The sequence below is a fragment of the Strix uralensis genome, chromosome 7 (genome assembly GCF_047716275.1).
Source record: "Strix uralensis isolate ZFMK-TIS-50842 chromosome 7, bStrUra1, whole genome shotgun sequence".
Classification (NCBI taxonomy): Eukaryota; Metazoa; Chordata; class Aves; order Strigiformes; family Strigidae; genus Strix; species Strix uralensis.
This window is the reverse complement of record NC_133978.1, coordinates 12012034-12037652: the sequence shown is the minus strand read 5'-3', so window position 1 is coordinate 12037652 and position 25619 is coordinate 12012034. Positions and strand designations below refer to the sequence as shown.

Sequence of the window (25619 nt, the reverse complement as noted above, 5' to 3'; positions counted from 1 at the left end):
TGGATGTTCAGACTCTGAAGTCTCTGAACTGGAGGCAATCCCAGGGTACCCTGGATTTGGAGGGGCTTAGCCAGATGAGGGGCAGCCCTGTGAGGACCCCTAATTTCCAGCTTCTCTGCTCTCACTCACCTACTTCGGTAAGCTGGTAAGGAGACTGGGATGCAAACTGGGGATAGCTATCCAAGCTTCTGAAATAACCCTGTACCAGTACATCCTGGGAACATTTTAACCCAACTAACAAACTTTGATAGAGAACACTAAGCTGAACCATTTTAATAAAAATATATTTTCCATTTATGACCTCACTATTAATGATGTTAGGCAGAGGAAAAAGATTATCCTAGCCACCTACATATTCTCAAATAGCTAATATACTTCAATAATATTCACGGATTAAAGCAGAAAGTACTGGATTCCCGTCTCAGATCACTTTTTTCAGTAAAACTTTAAAGTTTGATACATAATAAATTTGACTCCAATTGCTATGAAATTGGTAATTTACACTTTAAAACTGTGCATTGGCTCAGGAAAGCACAATACTCTTTATTATTGTTCATATATATAGTAAAAGTGAACTGTTAAAATTACAAAGATGTTTTAGGTGTAGCTTAGGAAATTATATCAACTTGTTTGTCTCCTTGACCTCCTTCACAGAGTTTAAATAAAAACTTATACCTATCATGTATACTCAGCTGAATATGACCTTGTTGCACAGTCCATGAACCACACAGTTCCTACCACACCAGTATTAAGCTTTCTCTATGTATGTCTCTCTTCAGATACAGGCCTAAGACCAACATTCAACATGAAACTAACAAAGTTAGTGAAACTTCTGGTTGTGAAACCAAAAAGTTACCTTTGAATCCATCCAAGAGATTTTTTTTTTCGCTCATGCTACTCAAATGTGAATCTTCTGTGGCACCCCATATGCTATACAAGAAAAAGAAGATACAGTTAATCTTTTATTATTGCAGTTACCAATTTCATACCTGCTAGGACTCATTCTAAAGCATCTGAATTTTCATTTCCTCTCACAAATACATTTTGCTTCAACTGCTCACCACTTACCATATAAGAATACTGGAATGGGGTATATAACTCCTATTCTTACTCTTTTTGAATACCCTCAGGCAGCATAGTTACTCTTGTCTCCAGAAGGCATCTGAAGCAAATAATAATATGGTAGAGACCTGCTGAGATTGTTAAAGAGGCTGTAAACTGTACACATGATTTCATTCATGAAAACGTGCAAACAAAAATCCCTAGGTATATTCTCTTTTACAATATTTAAAGACTAAGAAATTTAACATACTGATCTAGTTATTCTTAGCATTCAACACACAGCTTATTGAAATCCCATCTTGTTTAGAAAAGGGGTTGCTATGGTGCTGCATTACTCCAGATACAATTGTGTGACTGAACCCATGGAGAGATCCACTTTGTTTTCACACTGTCATGTCCCACACTCAGCCTCATACACGTTCACAGATGCGTACTACAAACATAGCCTGATACTTCAAGCAGCTGATAACTGAGTAAAGCTTATAAATCTGTTGAAGGCAGGATAAGAGTTAAGCATATTAACCTTATTTTGATCTAAGTCTACACACTTGAGCAAACTGGTTAGTCATATTTTTCATTTAACCTTTGTGTCTGTCAAGTTGTAGTCTAATCTACAGAACAAGGTGAAAATAATTAGCTGATAAGGACTAATTGCCATAATACCTTTCACTGCCTTCTTTCCTACACATTTACAAAAGTTAAAAACTCATAGTCAAGCTTTAGCTCATAAGAACCTGCAGATGACAGAAATCAAATAGCTCAAAGCTGATACATCCACCGAGAACACTGCAATTCTGTGAACTGAAAATGAACCCCAGAATGAAAGTTCTCTATGAACCACCTACACGATGGACAAGTTTGTTCCTGAAGCCCTGTGGGAACATCCAAATAACAAATTGCCCCAAGAACACGCTCCTTTCTTGCTTTTGTTTCCATATCATGCACTACCAAGGATCTTTGTTCTCTAGACTACAGTTATAAACCATCCTCGTTACAGGAAAGAGGCAACCTCATTAGCAGTCCTTATGACTTCTTAAGAATCTTAGGATAGAGAAACAACATCAAATCAAGAAAATTTGAGTATGTTGCCTGAAAATTTCATGTGCATTAAGAGTCTGTGGCTAAGCTTCTGCTGACAGATACAGACAGAATTTAAATTACTTTCCCACAAGCCTTGCAGCACAGCCCTTGGATGACCACAATGGTTAGAGAGATTCCCATGGTGATAAAGCAACTTCCTGGTTATTCCTGCCCTGAGGGCATTCGTCTCCCACATCCCTGAACAGAAAAATACACTTGTATTTTCCAATTAGCAGCCCAATCCCACAGAAACTTTCTTCTAAAATGAACCTGGTAAACATGCTGCAACACGCTATCTCCCAAGTTCTGAAAACAGATCTTGCACAGTTTAAAGCAATATTCTTAAAGATGTACTCAGAAGTCTGAGCTACATAAAACCCAACCCCCTTTAATGGGCCAAGACCCAGTAAAAGGCAACATGCCACCCCCATAACACCCGAGTAGACAAAGCAGCCATGTTAGCAGCTTGACTTGAAGCCTCTGCCCCCTCGTGACAGGGCAGTCACTTGACTTGTGGTTAAGCTTGTGGATAAGCTGGCTCTTCCAGTCTGTCGCCCCTCAAGGGGGGTCTTCACACAAACCGTGCTTTCCCTGAAAAAACCTGTCGCCGCACAGCGCGGCAGTACCCTTACTTGCGTTTGTACTCGCGCTAAGAGAAGCTACGTTTTTCCCCAGCTGAAGGGCAGCGCCGAGCAGGGCAGGGCCGCTGCTGGGGGCAGGGCAGGCGGCGTTGGAAGCCGGCCAGAGGCTCACGCTTGGGCTTCCACCAAGGCTCCTTGCCCCAGGTTCTTCACCGGTAAGGGCGCTTCCCCAGCGCAGGGCAGCGGCGCGGAGCACAAGCCGACGAGCCCCTCGGCAGGCCCCTGCCCTCCGCCCGGCAGCGGCCCTTAGCGGTCCCTGGGCGGGAGAGGCGACCCACAACCGGGCGCGCCGCAGGCGAACGCGCAGGGCTCCGCAAGAGGAAAGGGAAGCGACGCGGCGGCAAGGGGCGGAGCCGCCCGCTCCACCCGCCCACTGCCGACCTACCGAAGGCCGCAGGGGAACGACCGGGAGCGACCGGAAGCTCCAGCGCCCGCGCGAGGCCGCCAGCGCGCGGAGCGCAGCACCCGCGGGCAGCGGCTCCGCCGGGCGGGGCGGGGCGGGGCGGGCGCACGCGCGCTCCGCCCCCCGCGGGGCCGTCGCAGGCCGCGCCCCCTTCCCCTGCGCGGGCCCGGCGGGGCGGGGCGGGGCGGCAGGGCCGCGGGGCGCAGGCGCAGTCGGGAGGCGCGGCGTGTCCCCGCTGCCCCCCCGCGCCCCTTGGCCCCCGCCTCCTCCCCCACCCCAGGCCGTTTAAAGGCGGCGGCGGCGGCGCCCGCCCCTGTGGGGGAGCAGCTCCGCGCCGGGATCCGGCGCCGCTAGCCCGCTTCTCGCTTCTGCGCGCCTAGCGGAAGCGCCGGCGGCCGCCGCCATGTACCGCTACTTGGGGGAACTGCTGGCGTCCCGCCTGGCCGCCGGCTCGGTGCTGGCGGGCGCGGAGCCGGGTGGACCGGCAGCGGCAGCCGGAGGAGCAGCGGCAGCGGCGGCGTGGGGCGGGGGCCGGTGCCCGCGGCGGCACTACTGCGAGGCGGCGAAGAAGGAGGACGACCCCAACTTCTTCAAGATGGTGGAGGGGTTCTTTGACCGCGGCGCCAACATCGTGGAGGACAAGCTGGTGGAGGGGCTGCGCACCCGCGAGAGCATGGAGGAACGGCGCCACCGCGTCCGCGGCATCCTCCGCATCATCAAGCCCTGCAACCATGTGCTCAGCGTCTCTTTCCCCATCAAGCGCGACAACGGCGAGTGGGAGGTGATCGAGGGCTACCGGGCGCAGCACAGCCAGCACCGGACCCCCTGCAAGGGAGGTGAGGCCCCCCGTCCCCCGCGCGGTGCCCGGGCCCACCGAGGGCCGTGCGGCCCTGCCCCTGCTCTGCTCCCGCTTGGCTCCCCGCTGCCCGCCCGGCCAGCGACCGCTAAGAGCTCTCCCGGCGAGGAGGGGCAGCGGCCTCCTTGTCACCGGCGGTATCTGGTGTCGGAAGGGAAGGCAGGGGTAGAGCGGCTCCTGCGCAGCCCTTTGGCCCTCCGCTGCTGCCCGGCGCCCCCAGGAATGACCTCCCTGTTAGCCTAGGCGCGGGGTCTGGCCGCTCCCTGTTAGCCTAGGCGCGGGGTCTGGGCACTCCCGGTTAGCCTACAAGTGTGGGGTCTGGCGGCGCGGCCTTCGCCGCCGGCACCGGGCAAGGCACAGGGTGCGAGGGCAGTGATTACTCGGCGTGACTCAAACCTCGGTAGTGTGTGTTGGAAAACATGTGGAAACTCCGCGCTTGAAGTGCCTGCTTTCGAGCCAGGAGCTGGAGAAGCTGTCCCTTAACACACTGCCCGCTGTGTCTGCAAAACCCGAGTGCTCACCCAGAAGACATCGGTAGAGAAAAATAACAAGTTTTCCTAGTTATCGGCTGGACACACAGGAAGAGCCAAAAGTGATTTTTCTAGGGAAAGCTGACTTGGCACAAGTGAGGCCAACAGCATGCCTGTGCAAAGGGACCGGGAGGGTGAATCCTGCTGGAGCTGAGCAGAGCTGAGCTCGCATGGGATCAGCTCTGGTCTCAGAGGAATCAGACTCCCTTTTAGTCTGGGATAGATGGCATTTCCTTGAAAAACAAACACAGATGTCCATAACTTATTCAGGAGCTCTGATCTTTCTGGACAGTTCAGTGTTGGAGACCATTTCAGCACTGTGTCTCAAACCAGAGCTTCTATAGTCTGTAAATGTGTTTCATTTTCTTTAGTGTAAACCAGTTTTTATGGTAAATAATGATGGGTGCTGAAAGCAAAGTTTTCTCTGCGGTTTCTTATCAATGAAGACCTCTGTCTTTGAGAATAGAGTAGGAAGGGTGTTCTTAGGTAAATGTGTTCTTAATAATCATTTTGACTGGTGTGCATATATGACATGGGACTTTTCTCTTGGCAGCACCGTCTGTGCTGTTAATGTGGTTCCTGACTTTCTAAAATCAAATACACAGTGAGTGTCTTGTGACATGCTTAATTCTTACCCAAAAGAGGCTAACTCAACTTCCTGGTGATTGCTTGGAGCAAGAGCTACCTGCATCAGACTCAGTTGTAGCTGAAGTTGGGTGTCGCTGAAGCTTACTCTGTGTGGAGCTACTGTTTCTCTGCCATTGCTATAATTTCTTTTAAAACACTGATGATTATTACACTGTTATTTGGTCACTGTTTAGATTGTTACTTTTTGGTGCTGCTTACAAAAAATCCTTTTCTGTACAGCCTGTGTTACTCCTAAGATCCTGGCTTGCATAACAAGATGCAGATACAGTGGCAAATGAAGTAATAAGATAGTATTTAATATATGATAACTTCTAATATTTCACATTAGTATTGCTCAGAACTGAAGGAATTAATGTTTTTACAGCAAAGAATTATAAGATACTCTGTATGTCAACAAAAAACACCAGTTGGGTGATTGGGTACCTTCTGTCCTGATACCTACATCTCTAAATCTTAAACAGAATTTCTCAATTTTTCAGTAGCATTTGTTATGCCTGTCTGCACTGACACTGGAGCAAACACTGGAGCATTTGTGGCAAGCTGCAATTGTAAATTTCAAGGCAGTTGAAAATGACAGCCAAAGTAGGAAGTCTGAATAGTTTGTCCTTTTCTTCCTGTGCTGCTCCCCACCCCCCTCCATGGGTTTAGGGAAGGGTTTGCAAATGATATTTCCTTTCCACTCTTTTTCAGTGTAGTGATCATAAATGGATTTCACTTTCTAACGCTCTCTAGGAATTCGCTCACTATCATATGACAGATCTGGTTTTGCAGTAAATCTAAATGGGATGTGTAATAAGTGTAGATCCACTGCTTGAAACCTTCTATGAAGAAAAAGGTGGGAGGAAGTAGAGCATTTCTACTCAAACTGCGAAGAAAGGGGTTGGTGAAGATATTTCTGCATTTATGGTATGTCTGAACCACTCGGAATGTACACACAACTTGAGAGCTTTTGTCTGAAAGTGATTTTTAAACTAGAATCCTAGTAGATTCCACAGGAAAAAAAAAAAAAAGGCAAAGCCTGGTGAAATACTACTCAAACTCTGTAATAGTATGAAATGGGAAAACTTGCTGAAGTGAGTGTCCCACACACAGGAACCCAGAGTTCAATGCAAGTTAATTCACACTGGCAAGAAACAGCAAGGGACATAAGGCCACCTTTTAAAAGAAGGGGTGAATTGGCATCTGGAAGGCTTGCAGAGCAGTAGGAGGAACAAAGCTTCCAGATCTCTTCCAATGCAGAATTGTGAACTTTAACTTTGCACTTACTGAAAAGTAAAGTTTGATAAAATAAGGTTCCCTTTTTTTAAGGATGCGTATTCCGTACTAATAAAGAGATAGCGTTTAGTTACTGCTAGGTAATCCCTACTAGCAAGTAGGGATGCCTTGCCATCTCTGTCATTCTTTTAAGGAGCATTGTACTTTAAATGCTCATCTCTTGTATTTCTTGAGGTTTACATAAGCTGAAGGATAAAAGATGCTGTTTAGAGAATGTTAAATACTATTCTGTATGCAGATTAGACAAATGATAAAAATGCACTTCAAGATTCAAGTATGGAATGCAGGAAAACAAATGTTTTTAGGTCTTTTAAGGGCTGTCTTCCTTTAATTTTGTTCCTCGTTTCTTTTTGTGCATCCATACCAAAATAATTCATTAGTGAACGTATGTTACTTCTGTATACCTTCTTGTTTATAAGGTAATTTACAAATTTAACCATGAACTAATGAAGATTTTGTATTGTAAATCAAGTTACAAAATCTTGATTTAAATGCTCTAAACCTGGACACATCTGGGTTACTTGAGGAAACAGAGACTAAATAAACATTTGAATTATCTGCACTTTAGCAGCTTCTGTTTCTACTATATGTTTGTAACTTAACATTATAGCAGTTAGACTATGTTCCTTCTGTCACAGACGTCACCTTCAATTTCTTTGCCTGCTCATTCTCTTCTAGGGCGATACCTCAACCCCTGCTTAGTAGTCCAGCCCAAATCTGGAAAGTGCCAAACTTCTTAATGTGAGGTTGATCTTTTTGAAGCCGGTTTAAAACACGTGTGTATGCAGATGATACCTGCTGGCAGAAGTGTATCAGTTCCTTGAGTGGTAGGCCTTCTGTACCACCTCCTCTGCTGGTGTCTCTGTTGCATGCAGGTAGAAATAACGCAGCAGAGTGAATGCCAGAAGAGGCCTGCTTTGAAAATAAGGCTCCTGAGTGGATGGATGACTGTGACCTGGTACAGAAGTGGAATGGAATGGCAGACCACATGGATTGGGCTGGATTAGGGCAAATTCAAGATCAGTCTTACATTTTTTTGCATAGGTGAACTTCTACACCTTGGTGGGAAACTTGACTGTCATATTTCTATTTGAGAAGTACGATGCTCTTAATACCCTAGTTCTGACAATCTAAAGCATAGTTATTAAAAATAGGAAGTTATTTCATGGCTTATCCTACTCTCCTTTCTTCCCCCAAAACAGGTGTAAAAACACAAATCAACTTGATTGTGTTGGACACAGTTGTCACTACATGGTAGTGCAGGTGATTCTTCATTGGGTCAAGAGAAGTGCTTTTCAGGAAAACTGGCACTAGGTACTGAAACATGCTTTCTTTTCAGTTTATAACTTGTGGGGTTTTTCCACCTCATTGAAAGAACCCAGAAATAACATTTCTTACTGCACCTTGTGGCGCTTACATATTTAATTGTTGTAGAAATTAATCCTTAATTCTACTTCAGGAGTTGCAAACCTTTGCAACTTGAGAAAGTGGTGATTCCTTTTGTTTTGGTGTGCTTCTCTTCTGTGCTTTAGGAATCTTTACAAGAACGGTCATGAATATACCCATTTAGGTGGTAGGCCTTGCAGCATGCTCAGCATGCAAGTCCAGGTTGTAAAGACTCTGTTTTCTGCAATGTAACTGTTTGCTGGAAAGGAAAATTTAGTTAGATGTCTCCTCATCCCATGGAGAACATGGAGATAAGCTTTCTTGTGTTGGAACTCAAGTTGCTTACGATCTAAACTTAGTATTTATGCGACTGGACTGATGCTGCGTGGCAGCTGAAGTAATGCTGTGGGTCAGATCATTCTTTCCTTTGCTTATGCGGTGACTTGCGTGCTAGTGGCCAGCACTAACAGGAAACCACAGCTGCTCTTGTTCACTGCACTGACAGCTGCCTAAAGAACTAAACCAAACCAAATAGGGTACAGGAAATGAGATGGCTGAATACAGATGACTTTGCTGAAAAGTACTTGGGCAGTTCCTACTTAAAATAATGAATCTTTGTAAATAATTTTATCAGATTCCATGAAAGGTGTAAAACTGGTTAAGCTGCTTTTTCATGTGGTTGCTGATGGCTGTTTTCAGTAATGGGTCAGTTTCAGAAAATAGTATAAGCTTATTGAGTTCCTACCTGCGTAGTACTATGGAAATGATTCCATGTATGTTAGGCAGCATTTACTGCAGGGATAAAGCTATTAAGTGGTTTTAAAACTTTTTAAAGCCTTTTCATGTTAACCGACTGTCCGGTGGATCCATTATCAATGAAACCAAATGAATCAGAGCTGGGAAACAGCCTAACCTTTTGTTTATGCTCACCCAAATTGCCTTAACCAAGTCTCAACTGCTTTCATAGTTCAGAAAGACTAAAACCATCTCTAGCTCCAGAGCAGATTTAGTCTAACTTTCAGTTAATAAGAATTTTGAAAAACTTTGTCATATATTACTTCAAAGTTCACTATCTGTATATAAAGACAGATGATTTTTTATTTGCTCAGTTGACTTGGAGGTGAATGATTCTGATTTGCTGTGTGGTGCTCCCTTGGCTGGTTAGTGGAAGGAGCTATTCTACATTACAAAACTTTCCTATCTTCTAGTTTTGGCTGCTTTTCTTCTGCCTGTCAGGATTTATCCTTCTCACTGGACTTACGAGTTCATGTTAATGAGTTTCTTACTGCATAGGGTGACATTTATTCATGCTACACTTGCCACAGTTTTCCAATTGCAGAGGTCTAAGGGCGATGCTAATCTCAGTGCCCAGTCATCAGACAGCCTCTGTTGTACACATTATCTTGTCTAAACCAGTACATACATATTATATATATCTCATGATGATAACCTTACTTGCAAAAGAAAAAGCTTTAACTGCAGGAGTTGGACCAGTACCACCCCATGTACTGTCTTGGTTCTTGTGACATTTTTTATTCTCCTTTGTAAGTGGGGGCAGTAAGAAGTAGTTCTGTAAGGTATCTTCACTTCAGCAGAGGTCTCTTTATCCTGGGGTTGTGTTGGTGGCTTTGCTTTTTTAAGTCATTCATGGATGAAAGTTCTGATGCTGTGTCTTTGGCCTAGGGGTCTTCAAGGGGAAGATATGGAAATGTACCCTAGGGACCATGCAACAGGTGGAACTATAACATAGACCATCTGTAACCTGAAATAAACTGTGGAAACTGATCTAACTTAAAAGGAATATCAGAGTTACACAGAAAAAAGTAGTTAGCTGAACTGTGTTAACACTTTCAGTGTTGTAGCTAAAGTTTGAGTACCTTATTTTCATAGGTTTCTGTCCTTGTAGCTTACTTTACAATTGTACAACAGTGGATATATATTTAAATTGCAAACTGAAAAAAAAAAAGGACACGGAATGGATGTCCTGTGCTTTTGCTGTCCTTTAATAAACTAGTTGCAATTCTCAGCTGTATCAGTTCTGTGGTTTTGCCTCTGATACTCTTGTAGGAGGCTATGCCTTGTTCTTCTGGCTATGAATCTTTTCAGTCTCAGCTTTTTCATGTAATCAGCTCATACTGTTTGTGCAGTAGCCACCTTTGTCCTTGATCTTAAATAGTTGTTTTCCCTTGCTACTGTTGGCTCCTTGTCTATTTATAGAGAGATCATACCTCTCTCAGCATTGGGCTTTCTGGATAAACACATGTTGGAGGGGGTGAGGAGGGGAATCTCTTGTGTGATAGTCTCCCTCCTGTTCTCTGGGTCATCTTGGCATGTATTCTTTGTTGCATGAATTGTAACACCTCCATCTTGTTAGGAAATAAACTCTTAGGAGGAGCATGGAATTTGCCTTCTTCATGTCAGCACTGTGGTGGCTTATTGTTTTGTGGCTCCTATGGCATTTGGACTAGCCAGGGCCAACTCGTGTGTTATTTCCGCCCTCTGCACACACCCATGCACATGGTATTAATGTCTGCATGGAAGTAGGGTTACTGCATCTCTCTCTATCAGTCCTTGTTAGTACAGCATTGAGTGCAGTTTAATGAGCAACCTAATCCTGTAAGTAGAGTTGAGGTAGCTCTATAGGTGACACTCTACTTCATAGTCATATTCTGAGTGCATAGATTCAGGTAATATATGCTTGCCTGGTGGTATACTAAATTTCCTATATTTGCATTTAAAACACAAGGTCTTACTAATGCACCATGCATTATTTTTTGGTAGAGAATATTTTTGGATTTTTTCTGCATAGAATGAAATAAACATATATGTGTATACGTTTAAGTATATTTCAAGTATAAGTACAGCTTATTAAAAGTATACAAGAAGTGGGATACTGAAGTATTCTGTCTGGTTGATTACCTTATGGTCACTGAATAGATACTTGTGGTTAAATCAGAATGGTGGGATGTGTCCATAGGGCAGTCTCTTTCCTGCCCCAGGTTATAGCTGGCTAATGCTGTGTGGGAAGAGATAAATATTTTTATCTCCTCTCTTGGCAGTTAGTGAATTGAATTTAGGCATGAGTAGTTCTTGCTGCTGATTGGTGTACGATGTTGTTGTTTTCCAGCACTGAATTACTCATCTTGCTTTGTTAGGTTTGTCTGGAATTTCTTCATCTTCAATAATTATGTATTTGTCATTGTGCTGTTTACCACACTTTGCAAAAAGTTAAATAAGACTAAGCAGGTTCCTTCCAGGGACAGCTGGATTTTTCTTCTGGATTTAGAAAAATGTACTTGTTCTGAAAGAGCCTAAGGATTGCTTGGAAGATCTGTTCCTACTGTGTTAGGTGTCGATGATTACATAGAGTTTGATAGTAGTATAATCAGTCTCACTTCTTTACTTCCTAAACTTCGTCTAAATGAAAATGTTATACATAATCCAGAGTTAAAACATTAAGGAACTAAGGCACTGCAATAAATGCTGAAGCTGATTTATGGATTTTGTTTGGGGATTTTGCTGAATAGTTTGAACAAGGTGAGCATCTTTACAGAAGCTCCTTTAGACTCTGGATGTAATGTCAGCTTTTGGACAGAGTCAGTCAAGCTGTTAACCCGCAGGGCCACTGCAGAATCCAGTGTTGCTAACTGGGAGATTAATATGGCTGTAGTCAGTCCTAAAAACTTTCAAAGGAGATCATGAAATCTGTTTTGCTGAGTGCTGTATGTATAGTATAGGATAGCTGCTGCCCTGGAACGCTTATTCTGATGAGCAAGCATTTTGCAAATATTGGTGAGCAGTATAAATGCACCATCTTAACAAGAATTTTCATCTGTAAGAACCCAAATTAATTTCAAAGTTCCAAAGATGATCACAACTAGAAGAAAACACTGACGTCAAAGCAGGACAAAAGCCTTGGTTAGATATTAATAATTCAGACTGAGATGCAAATCTCTTCCAGGTTCTGGGGAACTTGCAAGACTTGCTAAGATTTGCAAGATATTTAGTGCAGGAGGAGTAGTTTACCAGCTGGTTTGCTCTGAACCGTTATGGCATCTGTTTAGTTTTGAGACTTGTCTTTGAATATGTCATGCTGATTAGTAGCGAGGGCATATGTAGATACTACCATTTAAGATCACTGCACTAGAAGATCAGGAAATAATTACGCTAACTTCCCTAAATGTAGAAAGACAGGAATCATCCTTCAAAAGTTGGTGATTCTGTACACGTGTTCTAAGGAACCATAATAAACACACTGAACATTATGGAACATACTGAAATCGGTACAATGTAAAATCTAGTAGGATGCATTACCAGTTTTCTTTGAAATAAAGATCTTTGTTACACGCCTTAGTAAGTGCCTTACTACAAACCTGCTGATTAAAATGGTAACTGACTGCTGTTATTACAAAATCCAAAATACAGTCTTACTGATAATTACTATTTTGACATTTATTTAAAAAATACTGTGTTTCAAGTGCTTTGCTACCTCCATTTGGAAAAGTGAAAATTAATCCATAGCATCTATCTAACAAGCTAAGCTTAAATCATGAGAAAATTTTACTTTGGCCAAAACAATTATTGAGCTCAGTACAAGAGCTAAGGGTGAAGTATAGTATCTTCAAAATACAGATCATAAAAAAGATATTTTAAAAGCATAGACATTGCGGTGTGATGATAAAGCCTTCTCTTTATTATTGACCAGTCATGAAACAGAATTAAAATTAAAACATTTCCTCATCTAAAAGGTCTTGTGCATAGAAAAACAAAGTCTCTCTTAGCATACTGTTTAACTTATTGGGGTGTGGCAAGGGAAGAGAATTCTCAACTAGAACAAGAATTTGTATGTTTTCCAGTGATAAGTATTTTCCATGGCAGTGAGTCATACTGTAACTTGAGGCTTTCTTCAGGCTATTTTTTGTGACTAATTTGCTGTAAAAGTCACAAGTTTCCAGAGACTTATTGTGTGGGACTTGCCAGCATTTAAAAAAAAATAGAATCTTGTTGCGTAGCAGTGACTTTCATTTGCTTATGTATTAAGAATCTTTAAAAAAACAACCCAGTGTTTATCTGTGTATATGGTCCATTTTTAGACTCAGGCTATTGAATGCATAGTAACACTGCCAAAAGAGCCATGCAAATGCAAGGCAATACTCTCCTCCTGCCAAATTAGGAAGCTGTCAAACTAAATTTCACTGATGTCCAAATAGAATAGAAATCAAGTCTTTTATCTTTGTGCATCCGCTTGCAGATGGAATGTACAGCATTCTCAGATGCCTGCTCCTCATCAGTCCTAACAGCTTAGCACAGATAACTTCCCTGTCAAGAGGTGGGCCTCCTGTAGAGTAATTACAATTCCTGGAAAATGGTAACTGGCCAAATTGTGAAAAGGAATGAAACATGAATGCATCTTAAATGTTATCCACTCATGCCAAAGGAGGGAAAAATCCTCACACCTCCCAGGGAACCTGGAATCCACACTGAACTTTGCCTGACACAGTAATGAAAGTTTTCAGCAGATAAACTGCAACAAAGTGGCTAGTGAAGTCAGCACAACTCCGAGAATTGACTAGTCTCCCACTTACGAAGATAAAGCCAGCAGACAGGCCATTTCAATTAAAGCTGTTTAAAAGGCTGGAATAGAAGCTAAATGTTGCTCAAAAATATGAACGTATCCAGAAGAAGACAGTTTCAGCCTTAAGTCTAAAAGTTTTCCCTGTTCTGGTGTATGTACATGGGTGACAAATAAGCACCTCAGCTGAAAGCCTTTCAGTACTTTGTTAGTCTTGGGGCCTTTTCTCTATTTCCCTTGGTATGAAAGTTTAATGTTTATTACACTAAAGTTTATAGTAACCCTTGACTGTGATACAAGGAAACTGGAGTTGTTTTGTATGCGTTTGAGTCTTCTAGTTAAACTGCTGTGTCCGCCTTTTCAGATCCTATCTTCCACATGATGTGCACAAGAGGCTGCCCTCTCCTTTTGTATTTTGCTTCCCTGTTAAAACTGTACAAAACAGCTAGCCCTACCTGTTTAGTCCCCCTGCTGCTTTCTGTATATCGATAAACAACTTCTTATGTGCCTGCAGGAGTATAGTTATAGCAAAACTGCTTTGTGTATGCAACTTGAAATTTGAATAAATATATGGTTGAATAAATACACAGTGCTCTAGTTCAGCTGGGGGTGGAGGGGCAGAGTTCATTTCTGCCCAGCATAGATTGTGGCTTCAGACTTGGCTGGCTTGAGCAATGCTCAGATGACACCTTTCCCCAGAGTGCCTGCTCAACCAAGAGGGAATGGTGTCCCCAGGTAGGACAGTTAGTGCTGTAGGTGGTGTTCTTGCTCAGGGCTTGACAGAAGGATAACCACCCACTCTTCTGGAGGGTCGGAGTAAGACGTGTTTGAAAAAACTATGTATGTTGTAACTTGGACTGGTCTGTTGGGCTCTGACAGATTCCACTTAAATTTCTAATATTACTTCCTGTGAGAAGGTTCTTGAAAGCCCAGATGTTAACACCCTTACAGCTACTTAAGTCAGAAACTAGTTTGCTTTTGGAGACCACCCTTCCCCCATATACACACCAATTGAAATTCTGTTCTGCAGAGGCATGGTACTTTCTTTCATTGATTGAACTCACATAAGAAAGCAGCACTTGGCCCTCAGCTTTATTTCAGCGGTGCTCAGTTCCTTTGAAACTGGGATTGTTTCCAGAGCATTCAGGAATGGCTTTCATAGCAGCACAGTGCTTTAGTTTGGCTAATGTATGCTGGCCGTTTTTTACTCCTGAGGACCTGAATATGGTCCTCTCTTTACATAATAGGAAATTTGTGGTGCCTTGTCCTAGCATCTAAAGGACACTCTGTGCCTGCTACAAACCACCATGCAACTTGGCACAAACTACAACCAAGGATTTGGGGAGTAGAGGTGGGGATAATAAATTCCTCATGGCTCTGTTACATGCTTAGTAATGTAGGAGATGCTTGGATAGAAGCTAACATATAGCTATAGGGGTTTTTGTGCTGTGGCCACATGACTTTGGGCACTGTGTTGATCTTAAACATCGTGTTTAGGTTTCTGCGGTTCTGTCTATGTGCCCTGTCAGTTTGGATTATCTACTCTGCAGCTACCTCCAGGATACATGAATTTTAACTTTGAGTTCAATCAATTAATTGGACAGCTAGAGCCCATTTTTTTTAGAAGACTGGTAAGAGTCAGGCAGGTAACAGATCTCCCTACCTTTGTGTAATCATTTTCCACTCAGTTTTAAACTGCCTCGAAGGCTGGGAAGATTCATTTTGCATCCAAGCCGCTAGCTCTGGACCATGTGTCAGCACACACTTGCAGTTCTGCTGAATGACTCAGAGCAGGGAATGCAGGTGTGGGCTGGCTTCCACAGGATGTGGGATGGATGGCCTTGTCACAAAAGCTTGCTGGGTTAGAGTTATTCCATCAGAATGTTTTGAACACATTTGATTTAGCGGAGTGGCTTGCTGCTTTCTGTTATGTGGCTGTGTATAGCAGTCAGAGCCCTGAAGCTATGTATGGTTTTGTTGGACCACAGCCAAAGTATTGCAAGGCTTATAACTTACCAGGAGCTTGCATTACTCTAGCAAGAAGGTCTTGATTATAACCTGTACTGCTAAGTTATGTCATGAACAGAGTTCATCTTGTCTATACAATGAATGAAGTCCAAAGCTAAAGATCTTATGGAATGCTGATGAGCTTTATCAGCCTCTTGAAAATTCTACTCCTAGTTACCTATCAGCTTGGTTCATCTTCCTCCCAAGAAATGCTCACTTTTGTTCCAAGGTTGAGTGGTGCTGTTAAACTACTTAATAGAGAATTACTGAAGTACTGAATTTCTGCTAAGTAAAAGATACCTATTTAAGTAGCAGTATGGGGAATTGTTCCTTAAGTCTTAAAGCAAATAAGTTGATAAATTATCTGCTTGCATGTTATAGATGGCTGGTGTAGAATTAACCTCTCTGATTTATAAATACCTATGAAGTTGTTCAGTGAATTCCTTTTTTCTCATGTATTTTGCAGGTATTCGTTATAGTTTGGATGTTAGTGTGGATGAAGTGAAAGCCTTAGCATCTCTAATGACATACAAATGTGCTGTGGTTGGTAAGTGATAATTTTTCAAGCAAGGACACAATCTTTAATTTTGATCAGTACTGATGTAATTTACAGAAAAAACATATAAAGGATTAAATTAAGTTTTAGACACTAATCTCTGACTAAAATATCTAGCAAGATGGGAAAAATATAGTGACCAAAATAATATGTATTTCCTCTGCTGTTACTGTAGATACTTGAATAAAGTTGCATTTTCATTTGAAAAGTCCAAATTCTGCTAGCTACCCCCCTCCTGTAAAAGTACTGCATCTTGAACTCAAATCAAAGTATGACAAACTTGGATTAGGAGGGGTCTAATTCTAGGAGGAACAGATGGAGGCTTCAGGCAGGGGAGCTGTGGAGAGAGAAGGATAAAATTCCTTTATGAGTTATAAAGAAGTATAATTCATACAAGGCTGCTAAATTGTAGGGGAGTTTGGAGAGATTCTGTACATTGTACGTAAGAAAAGAAAGTAATTTCTTAATGTGTATGGGGACACTTCAGTTAGGATTTCCAAAGTAAAATTTTGGAGGTAAACTGTAAATCTTACTGTTTCTACAAGTGCCAAGATCTTGAAGCATAGAAAATTTAAATCATGAACTTTTGAGTTTCAAAGACTGTTTTCAAGCTGCCCTTGAAAGATTTCCTTTTTTTAATAGGAGTACCTAGATCAGATTATAGCTTATGCATGTGAAGTCCTAAATGTGGCTAAACCAAATTCACTGCTAAAATCAAAGATATAATTGCTCACACATATTACTCATGTGTTCTGCCTTTGTTGTTGAAAAAGTAAAACTATTTTCCTTTGCATTCTTGTAGATGTGCCATTTGGTGGGGCAAAGGCTGGTGTCAAGATCAATCCCAAGAACTACACAGTAAGCTTAATCATAGATAAAAATTTGGTTATCTGCAGTACTGAAGCCAGCCAGTTAAAAAAGCTTGTCTAAGGGCATTATTGACCACGTAAAACTTCCTGCCGCTTCTGCCTCTGTAACGGCTGAGTTTAGCTTGTGCATGCAATAGGCAGGAAAACAATTTTTAAAAGGTCTGTGTTTCAGAGGTGGAATACTTCAATTATTTAAGTTATTACTTTTTTTCTTAAAGTCAGGAAACTACAAATAATTTGGAACCTGAATTTTTAAGTTGATACTGTTAATAAAGGCTTAAATTACTCTTAGAAAAAAGTTAATGGTTTTGTTTATTTTGACAAATAGTTTTATGCTCCATTAAACTTTTCTATGCAGTGTTCCAATGTGAATAATAACTAACTTGGCTTATAAAAGGTTTACTGCAGGCTTGCCTTCTTGCCCTAATTAAAATAACTCGTACAGAAAAAAATACTAGAATATGTAGCAGATACTCTAAGCTTGAAACTCCTATAAGGGTTTGTGTGAAGTTGTTCAACTGTGTAGATTACACAGCCGGCAGGCCAGCTATTGCTGTTGCTGGTTATAAATCTCTCACATATGATATCAGATTTGTTTGCTGGAAATCTCTGCTGCAAACACAGGTGGTTCTTCCTGTGCTGCTGTCCTGACATGCCGTGGATCAGAACGTACGGAAAGAAAGCTGAATGGTTCCTTGTGCTGCTTGAGTACCATGGGTCTGTTAGGGAGCGGCATATAAATTATATAAATATATGAATCATCCTTTTTTCTAAAATAAAAGGGCATCTGTTTATGCTTGGGCATAAGTTCTAGCAAATATTCATAAACGCTAACGATTTCTTGTAATATTGCATTTCCTCTATAGGACAATGAATTGGAAAAGATCACAAGAAGATTTACCATGGAGCTGGCAAAAAAGGGCTTTATTGGTATGTTGTGCAATTTTACTATTAAGATGATTTATTGTGCACTGACAGCATCCACTAGATAGTGTCCTTAAATAACCATATTTTTGATAGCTGTAAATAATATGGGTATAGGACTTTCAGCAAAGAGCCCCAGACAATTGAGTCATTGCATCTGAGTGCATTTCAAACGAAACTGTGTCTTAACTTTTTTCTGGTGTCTGTTCTGCTGTGAAAAGCCACAAAAGCTGAGCTCACAGCATCCAAAATGCATCACGTTTCTCTTAGAGGTAGATTATAAAATTGTGACCGAGCTTGTTGCAATTTTAGCCTCTAATATCAAACTCTTCACTGTTACTGTTTCCTGTAGCCTCAGTTGAGGCTTTTGGCAGATATGTGAGGAAACAGAGGAAGGAAATAGAAGGTGCGCCCCAGAGAAAGTTGATGGCTTTGCCCCTGGCAACCACAGGCTGCAAGAGAAGCGTAGGCAAGAAGCATAGGTGCCTGTTGTAACAGAACCTCAGCTTCTGTGATGTTAGTAGGTGTTTCATTCAGACTCTCGACCCTGCGTTGTTCTGATAGCTTGCTGTCTGGAGGTGCTATCTGGAAGCCTTCTCTGGAGAAAGCTGAATGTTACTAGCTTGGCTTGTAAGTAGATGGAGCATCTTTCCCTGGAGGAGTTCTTATTCAAATGAGTAATAAGCCATGTAACTAGTTAAAGGTCTGTCATGTATTCCTGTTGTCTAACTGCTCCTGGGAATGCATATCTATTTATCTGCATTTTCTTACTCTTCAGCCAGGGTGTTTGTCATCTAAATTAAGCTCTGTAGACACACATATGGATTGACATGTGACTGGGGTAATACTATACACTATGCCAGCTATAGTGATTGTTAGTTCAGTGACAATTAAAAGGGTTTGATTAAATTTGTCTTCCTTTTTAGCTTTATGGTTACTGCTATGCAGCTTTCACAAACCTTTTAAAAATACTTAGAAAAAAAATTGGTAGAGGCAGAGTTGTGTTTAAAATCTTGCTGAGCAAGTTCCTCTAATCTTAAATAGGTTGGGAAAATGCTATTTTTAGTCATCTAGAAAAAACAGACAGAATTTGTTTTTATTACAACAGATGTGTGAAAGCTCTTTCAAAGGTTTATTTCATCAAGAAAGGTGTAATGTCTCTTGAAGTGAGCAGTAGAATCAAATGCATGTGCTACAGTGCAATGACTAGCAACAGCCTATCTTCAGTTCTTAAGCTCACCCAGGAACAAAAAAGAAATTCTAATGCAGAAAAACCAACTAACCTCATGGTATATGGAAATCATACCTAAATAGTGCCCTTCATAGTGTTACAGCAATGATCATCCCAAAAAAAAAGTTTTTGATGCATTATCTTACTCTGACCTTTTACTGACAAGCTGATCTTCATTTTACTGAATGGCTTGTGTGAAAGGTTGGAGGTTTTGATGGTATTGTACAAACGCATGATACGGCATCTAAAATGGAATTGAATCCAGAAGAATCTGTTGCTTGCATAATAAACTGAGGATTAAACAGGAAAACAGTTCTTCTTTGCCAAGGCCTGCACAGTTCCCAAGGAAATAATGATTGAAGATAAGTATTTGTGCTTGAGCCTTAAAAGCTGTTTTCACTGTTGCCAACAGGACCTGGTGTTGATGTGCCTGCTCCTGATATGAGCACAGGGGAGAGGGAGATGTCCTGGATTGCTGACACCTATGCCAGTACTATAGGACACTACGTAAGTTCTGAGCAGAGGCTGTGAAGTAGAAAAGCTTTCTTGGTCTTTGCAGAAATCCTTTTATCTAGAAATATATTACCATGCTACTTAATCGTATAATTTTATTTAATTATGTGGGTCTAAATATATTCTTGCAAACTGTGACAACTTAATTGGTGTGAGGTTTTTAGGGTACAGTTAAAGAAAAATAGCTTTAATGTTTTTATAATACACTTAAGTTTGTCTGAAACTCTGATTGCAACTTCAGCAGAAGGAAAAGGCACTGTTTTTGAAGGTCTTGTACTTAGTCTAAACTTGGTTCCTATTTCTACCATTTCCCTCTGTTTTTCATTAGTACTCTAATTACTAATTTGAATTTCTTAAAACAGTTCATAATAGTTGGTGTAGTCTTAATGTACTGTAATCTTTCAGACTACTGAATTTACGAGTTATTATATGAATGTTTGTGGTTTTGTGCATTCAAGAGACCATGTTTGCACTATTGGTGTAACCTGTGACAGTATTAAAGTTCTCTGTGGTCCCCTAAAAGTAACAAGTAATCAGTGTAGACTTTAGCAAATTCTCCAAAATGTAAAGGAAAAGGAAAATGATACAATTTATTGCCCAGAAGACAATTAAAAAAAAGTTTTTAAAAATTAGTTTTTAATTATAGCCTTTAATTTGGCCTTTGTCCTCATGTTGCTGGGGTTATTCGTACCTGTTTTGACTGTACCAAAAGCATGACTGTTGACAAAAGACTTTTGTTGTAGACTTTTGACAGGTTGGACAAAAGAAAAATTATTATGGACAACTTATTTCTAAAGGCTCTACTGTCTATGCTGCCCAAACTTTCTATCTTCTCTTTCAGATGTTGTTTCTGTTACTCCAGCAGGTCATACTTTGCTAAGGAGTCTCGCCATAGCTTCATATTAGTGTGTTAATACACTAAGCTATTGCACGTTTACCTATCCCAGCTCCTTTTGAATTGAAAAGACTCTTTCTTTACACTTTCTGCAGTCCCTTCCAACAGTTCCTCAGAAATGCAGCAGGGTGTAGGTCCCCAGTAATAAGGCATTAGAGCCACCCAACACGTATTTCTCTGGCTTGTCTGTTCAAGATGTGCCTGGCCTTCCTGAGTCAGTCTCTTGGCAGAGTATTTGCCTTGTGCTGTCTGATGCCTTTAACAATAGGAGGATAGGGTGGCACAGGTTATTCTAGGTCTGAAATACAGTCTAAGGTATCTTATGGGCTGAAAAAAAGGCATGCTTGAGGAATAGGCTGTGCTACACTGATTAGTTGGGTTAAATCACTTTTACACAGAGCTGTCTGTTAGATAGGGATATCACTATAAAACATTACTTTTTGTTATTCACATATGGAAGTGTAAATATTTAAAACTTTAGACATGATAAAAAGCCAAACTTGTTGAAGTCTTTTCAACATGCAGAGTGGCAACTTTCTCCCTCAGTCATAACTTAAATTCCAACATTCAAGAAAACTATTGCCTCAAAACATTTTAACTTACTGCACTAAAATGCATATTTCACTGTGATACAACAGCATTGTTATATTACAACTGTCGCAGAAGGCTCACAGCACATGACCCACTTTAAGATTTGCTGTATTTGTTAATAGCTGACATACAGTTTTATACAGAAGCTTCAGGTTTTTTAATAGGTGGAAAACTAAACACTGATACAGGAGAAGATTTTTAAATGGCTGAATTCTTATTCTTTCCACTTTGTCATCTGAACTTGTATAGTCCTACACATACACATGCTTCAATGACAAAAGAAAACAAATCAACAACTACTGAGGATAAAAATACAATTTGAATTATGCTACAGCAGCTTATTTTATTTCCAGACTCTCTACATGGCAGTATCTTATTCTTGAAGAATAAAAAAAAACCTGAGAGGATTTAGGTACATTTTTCTGAAAAGTTAATTAAAAAATTGAAATAGGAAAAAATTAAATCAGTTTACTTAATTTTGTTAAGTTGCTTGTTTTTACATGGAAGAGAGTATGGCAGCCGTAGTGGAACTTATGAGCTGTTGGGGAATGACCAGATATAGAGAAGGAAGGTGAGACCTCTGAGAAGGCTGTAAAAAGTGGAATAATCAAAACCAGTTTGTAGAGGAAGATGTTTCAGATGACTATCTGGCTGAGACACCAAGAACAAAAATAAAGGTGATTAAGGAATACCAAATATATAAAGGTGACCATGGGGAAGGAGGGAAGGGAACTAAGAGCAGAAAATTACCATGGAACGAAGGTGAAACTAACCATAATTCAGAAAACAGATGGAAGCTATGCGAAGGACTATGTTCAGTTGAGTGGAAAGATAACTTGTCGGTGGGAGGGATCTGTCTGAGAAAGCCACAGACCTGATGAGTCAGTGTGGTTGCACACAGATGTGTTCAGGTAGCTTGAAGTGGAAAGGAAAAGTCAAGTAATAGATATAAACAGGTAGGAGAAGTCTGCTCAAAACCTAACCTACAGAACCAGGAAGCTGAAGAGACAGGGAGAATATTATTGCAGTATGGAAGGGGGTTAAGAAATGAGCAAAAGTTCAGTGTCTGAACTTTGGCAATTAAGTTCATAGACTATTAGTATGACTATAGAAGTCTTTAATGCTAGCTGTAAGCCATTTTACAAGCTTCTCATTAAAACCTGTGGTCTTTCATTTTGGCCCAAAATGTATTAAAAATTTTTTTGATTGACTTAAAACCAAAGGTTTTAGGACTTTGATATCAACTGTGGTTTGTATATGTGACTTTAAAGAAGACCTAGACCTGCCCTCCCCTCATGGTCTGTTTTCTTGCCAAACCATGCAAGTCTTTAATAACTACCATGTTAACTGTTCCAGAAAATCCATCTTAAGTTGCTGGATCACTGAATTATATATGGCTGAAGTTTTTGATTAAATTCATCCTTTCCACTCTTAGGTACTTCCTGACATGTCCAACTGACTTTTGGGACATGTGAAGGAACTTCAATAAATACATTCTTGCATATGGTGGGAGGCTGTATTTCTTCAAGTATTTATAAAATGTACTTCCTCCTTTGAGAATCTATGAAAGCTAAAATGTAGTTTCAATCTGAAACAGAAAGAAAACCTAAAAATACATCAAAATGCCAGGCCAAGTTGTTCCTAGCAAAACACCACCACAGATCTTGTTTATGGTTGATATGCCACCAGAGGGAGCATGCAGCTTAGAGAGCAATGCAGCTATATTTTGGGAAACTAAATTAGAAATTTTATAGCAAGCCCAGCATTGCTTTTATTGTTTTTAAAGAGGGGTTATCTTTGGCTTTATATGTCAACTCACCATCATTTTCAAACAATAAGTAGTTTTTGTTTCCATTATGGCTCTAGTCATCTCTTGCCATTCTGCATCCACTTACTTTTGTCTGTTCCTTTCCTTCCTCTCACTGAGCATCTTGCACTCACACCACAGGCATGCAAATACATTTGGCACAAGTGATGGAGCCTCCCAGTAAAATGCAGCTGGTGGAATAGAAACCCATCCGGCTGCTGGCAGACTCATTTGAGTGGATTCCCTTTCATCCCTACTCTCTCACTTGTGCTGGAGGCCAAGCCACTGTGTGACTGTGCTCCCAGGGTGTGGGAACATGGGAACCAGTAGTGACAGAAGAGGGAGGCCCAAACAGTGTCTAGTTTGGAAGAAGTTTTTTCAAGTTACTATTTCACTTTGAAAAAATAACTCTGGTTTTAAATAGTCTATTTTATCTTGGCTAGTTGTCTAGCATGTGGAAAATTTAATTTTATTGTCACCAAATTAAGGTTAGAGGTTTGATTGCATATATTGCTTTTCTGAATAAAAGTAGTAAATACTTATCTAACTTTTCCCATATAACCTTTGTACGGTAGATTTTCCTCTGAGATCAAACATCCCTGTATTCTGACAACAGAAGGGTATTAGGCCTGTATTGTTGTTTCAAAATAACTGATTTTGGTATAAAGGAACACTAAACACTATTTAAAGATGATTAAAAACCAGTCTAAGGATATGTCTGAGCCCTTTAAAAGATGAAAACGTCAAAAATAACAATGGAAATTATGGCTGTAATAGGAACTACTTTTGAGACACGCATCCTTCAGAGCTTTTTGATTTGTCAGTCTGCTTGTTGCTAACAGTGCAACATAGATGTCACCATAATTAACTAACTACCGACTGCAGTTAACGTATGCAGTTAAACACAACAAAAAATTACAGAGCATATCCAATATTGCATTATGCAACTTCCCTGACAACTACTAGAGTACTTCTGAGAAGGTGTTCACATAAAGTGAGGAAAGAAATCTTTACAAACTAAATGTATATAGTCTATATCATGTTCTGACTCTTCCAATTCCTGTTTTCCTTCATATCTAAAGTGTACAAAACTTTACAAAACTTTGTTCCAGCTGTTCTTTGACTAATTCCGTAGCTCACAAGTCCTTCACTGTTTTACAGGATATTAATGCACATGCATGTGTAACTGGTAAACCCATCAGCCAGGGTGGGATCCATGGACGTATATCTGCAACTGGTCGTGGTCTCTTCCACGGAATTGAAAATTTCATCAATGAAGCATCATATATGAGTATATTAGGAATGACGCCTGGATTTGGGGATAAAACATTTGCTGTTCAGGTAACTTTTTTCCTTCAACTGTGGAGAAAAGGTAGTAAACAAACTTCCAGTAGAGCTGCTTTTAAAAAAGGGCTGTAGCAATAAATCCTGTTAGGGTTTTACGCCTTCCAAGTTAACCTTTACTCTCAAACTTTAGAAACACTTCTCAAACAACATCAGCGCCCTTTATTTTGGACTGTTTTTTAAAAACTGAACTTTCGATTGCACTCTACAGGCACAAAGCCAAATCTCCAGTCTTTGTAAACATAGGCTAGAAATAAAGTGGAATACTATTACCAGAGTTCTTTAAACTAAGGCATTGCATACTTTTCAATGAGCTGCGTCACTGTTTCTGCCTACACAAAATTTGTTGCACTGTTTTGTAATAAAACTTTAGGGAGAGAAGGAATTGGGGGTTATGTTCTTGTTCCACTATGGAACAAGCAGTTGGAAAAGTAGAAACCAAGTCCTTATCCTAAATTTGTAGGGTTGAACATATGTTTTTGGTGTTCATAAGACTTCAGTATTTATGTAATTAAATTTTGAAGTGGTTGGGTATTCAGTAATATGCATATACATTCTTGAAATTTCAAAGAAATAACTTGTTCTGTTCAACTTTGAACAGTATGTTAAATGGAGGATTTGAGGGATTGCTTTGTTTTGTTGTTTTCTGTACCAGTGCACTGGTGGTTAGAAATAGCAGAGTAATTGTAACCTCCAAGTAGTCCTCTAGTTAACCAGTGGGCTGAAACAAATATCTTGGCCCTGCACAGACCCAGCAGCTAACTCGTCTCCCTGCACTTGGCATTTTCATGGCTGACAGAGGGTTACCCAGCAAGTACTTAAGCATAACTCAGACTGAAAATGTATCCATAAGAATAGCTGAAGATTTTTCTAGGAAAACAAGGATACAGCATTGCAAAGAGACCTAATGCATGACAAAGTGTTGTATCAAAGTTTGCTTCTAATATGTAAACAAAAATCCTAAATATAATTAGAGCTATGCTATACAGGAATTTAATATTCAGCTTTTTTTCCAGCTTAGAAACTTAATACAAGCTTTTGGCATGGATCACGCGACCTTTTGGTCTGCCATGTGGTTTCCTTCCAGAATGTTGAATAATGGCCTGAAATTAGGTTTTCTACACCTGTAAGGATGTAAAACATGCAAATGAAATGCAAGAGTATCTAATTTGGAATTTAGGCAATCTGTTTTGTACAGGACCACTTCAGAAATGTGTTAGAAATTACATAGCTGCATACTAATTTGTGTGATTTAATGTGAAGACTTAATGATATTCTTGTTTAATGCTTTCCATTGTGGGATGGTTTTACACTTGTAAGCCTTCCTTACCCAAATTAAATGAGAATATTTCTTAGCCTGCAAATGTTAGTCAAACCTTTGAATAGTCATACAGAAATCCATTAATCCCTCTAAGACAGTGTCAGTTAT

At 40.6% G+C, this 25619-nt stretch overlaps 2 protein-coding genes across 9 annotated transcripts in view; one reads left to right on the top strand and one right to left on the bottom strand.

Moving 5' to 3' along the window:
• The window catches only part of SHLD2 (shieldin complex subunit 2), a 42750-nt gene extending 39522 nt beyond the window's left edge, over window positions 1-3228 (bottom strand). For 2 of the 8 annotated variants that reach the window (XR_012629617.1, XR_012629616.1), the window contains exons 1-2: window positions 2775-3119; window positions 857-930 (exon numbers count right to left, since the gene is read on the bottom strand). The gene's annotated coding sequence lies outside the window, so the exon portion shown is untranslated. Of the gene's footprint in view, window positions 1-856; window positions 931-1068; window positions 1163-2578; window positions 2738-2774; window positions 3120-3168 lie in introns of those variants that run through there. The other 6 variants (XM_074874452.1, XM_074874448.1, XM_074874449.1 and 3 more) reach the window with 5 other exon arrangements.
• Window positions 3229-3478: 250 nt separating this feature from the next.
• GLUD1 (glutamate dehydrogenase 1) overlaps window positions 3479-25619 on the top strand; it is a 30557-nt gene continuing 8416 nt past the window's right edge. Inside the window, exons 1-6 of the mRNA XM_074874446.1 lie at window positions 3479-4022; window positions 15927-16007; window positions 16819-16874; window positions 17752-17815; window positions 19453-19547; window positions 24008-24187. Of these exons, the coding sequence (XP_074730547.1) occupies window positions 3590-4022; window positions 15927-16007; window positions 16819-16874; window positions 17752-17815; window positions 19453-19547; window positions 24008-24187 (909 nt within the window). The 5' untranslated portion in view covers window positions 3479-3589. The remainder of the gene's footprint in view (window positions 4023-15926; window positions 16008-16818; window positions 16875-17751; window positions 17816-19452; window positions 19548-24007; window positions 24188-25619) is intronic.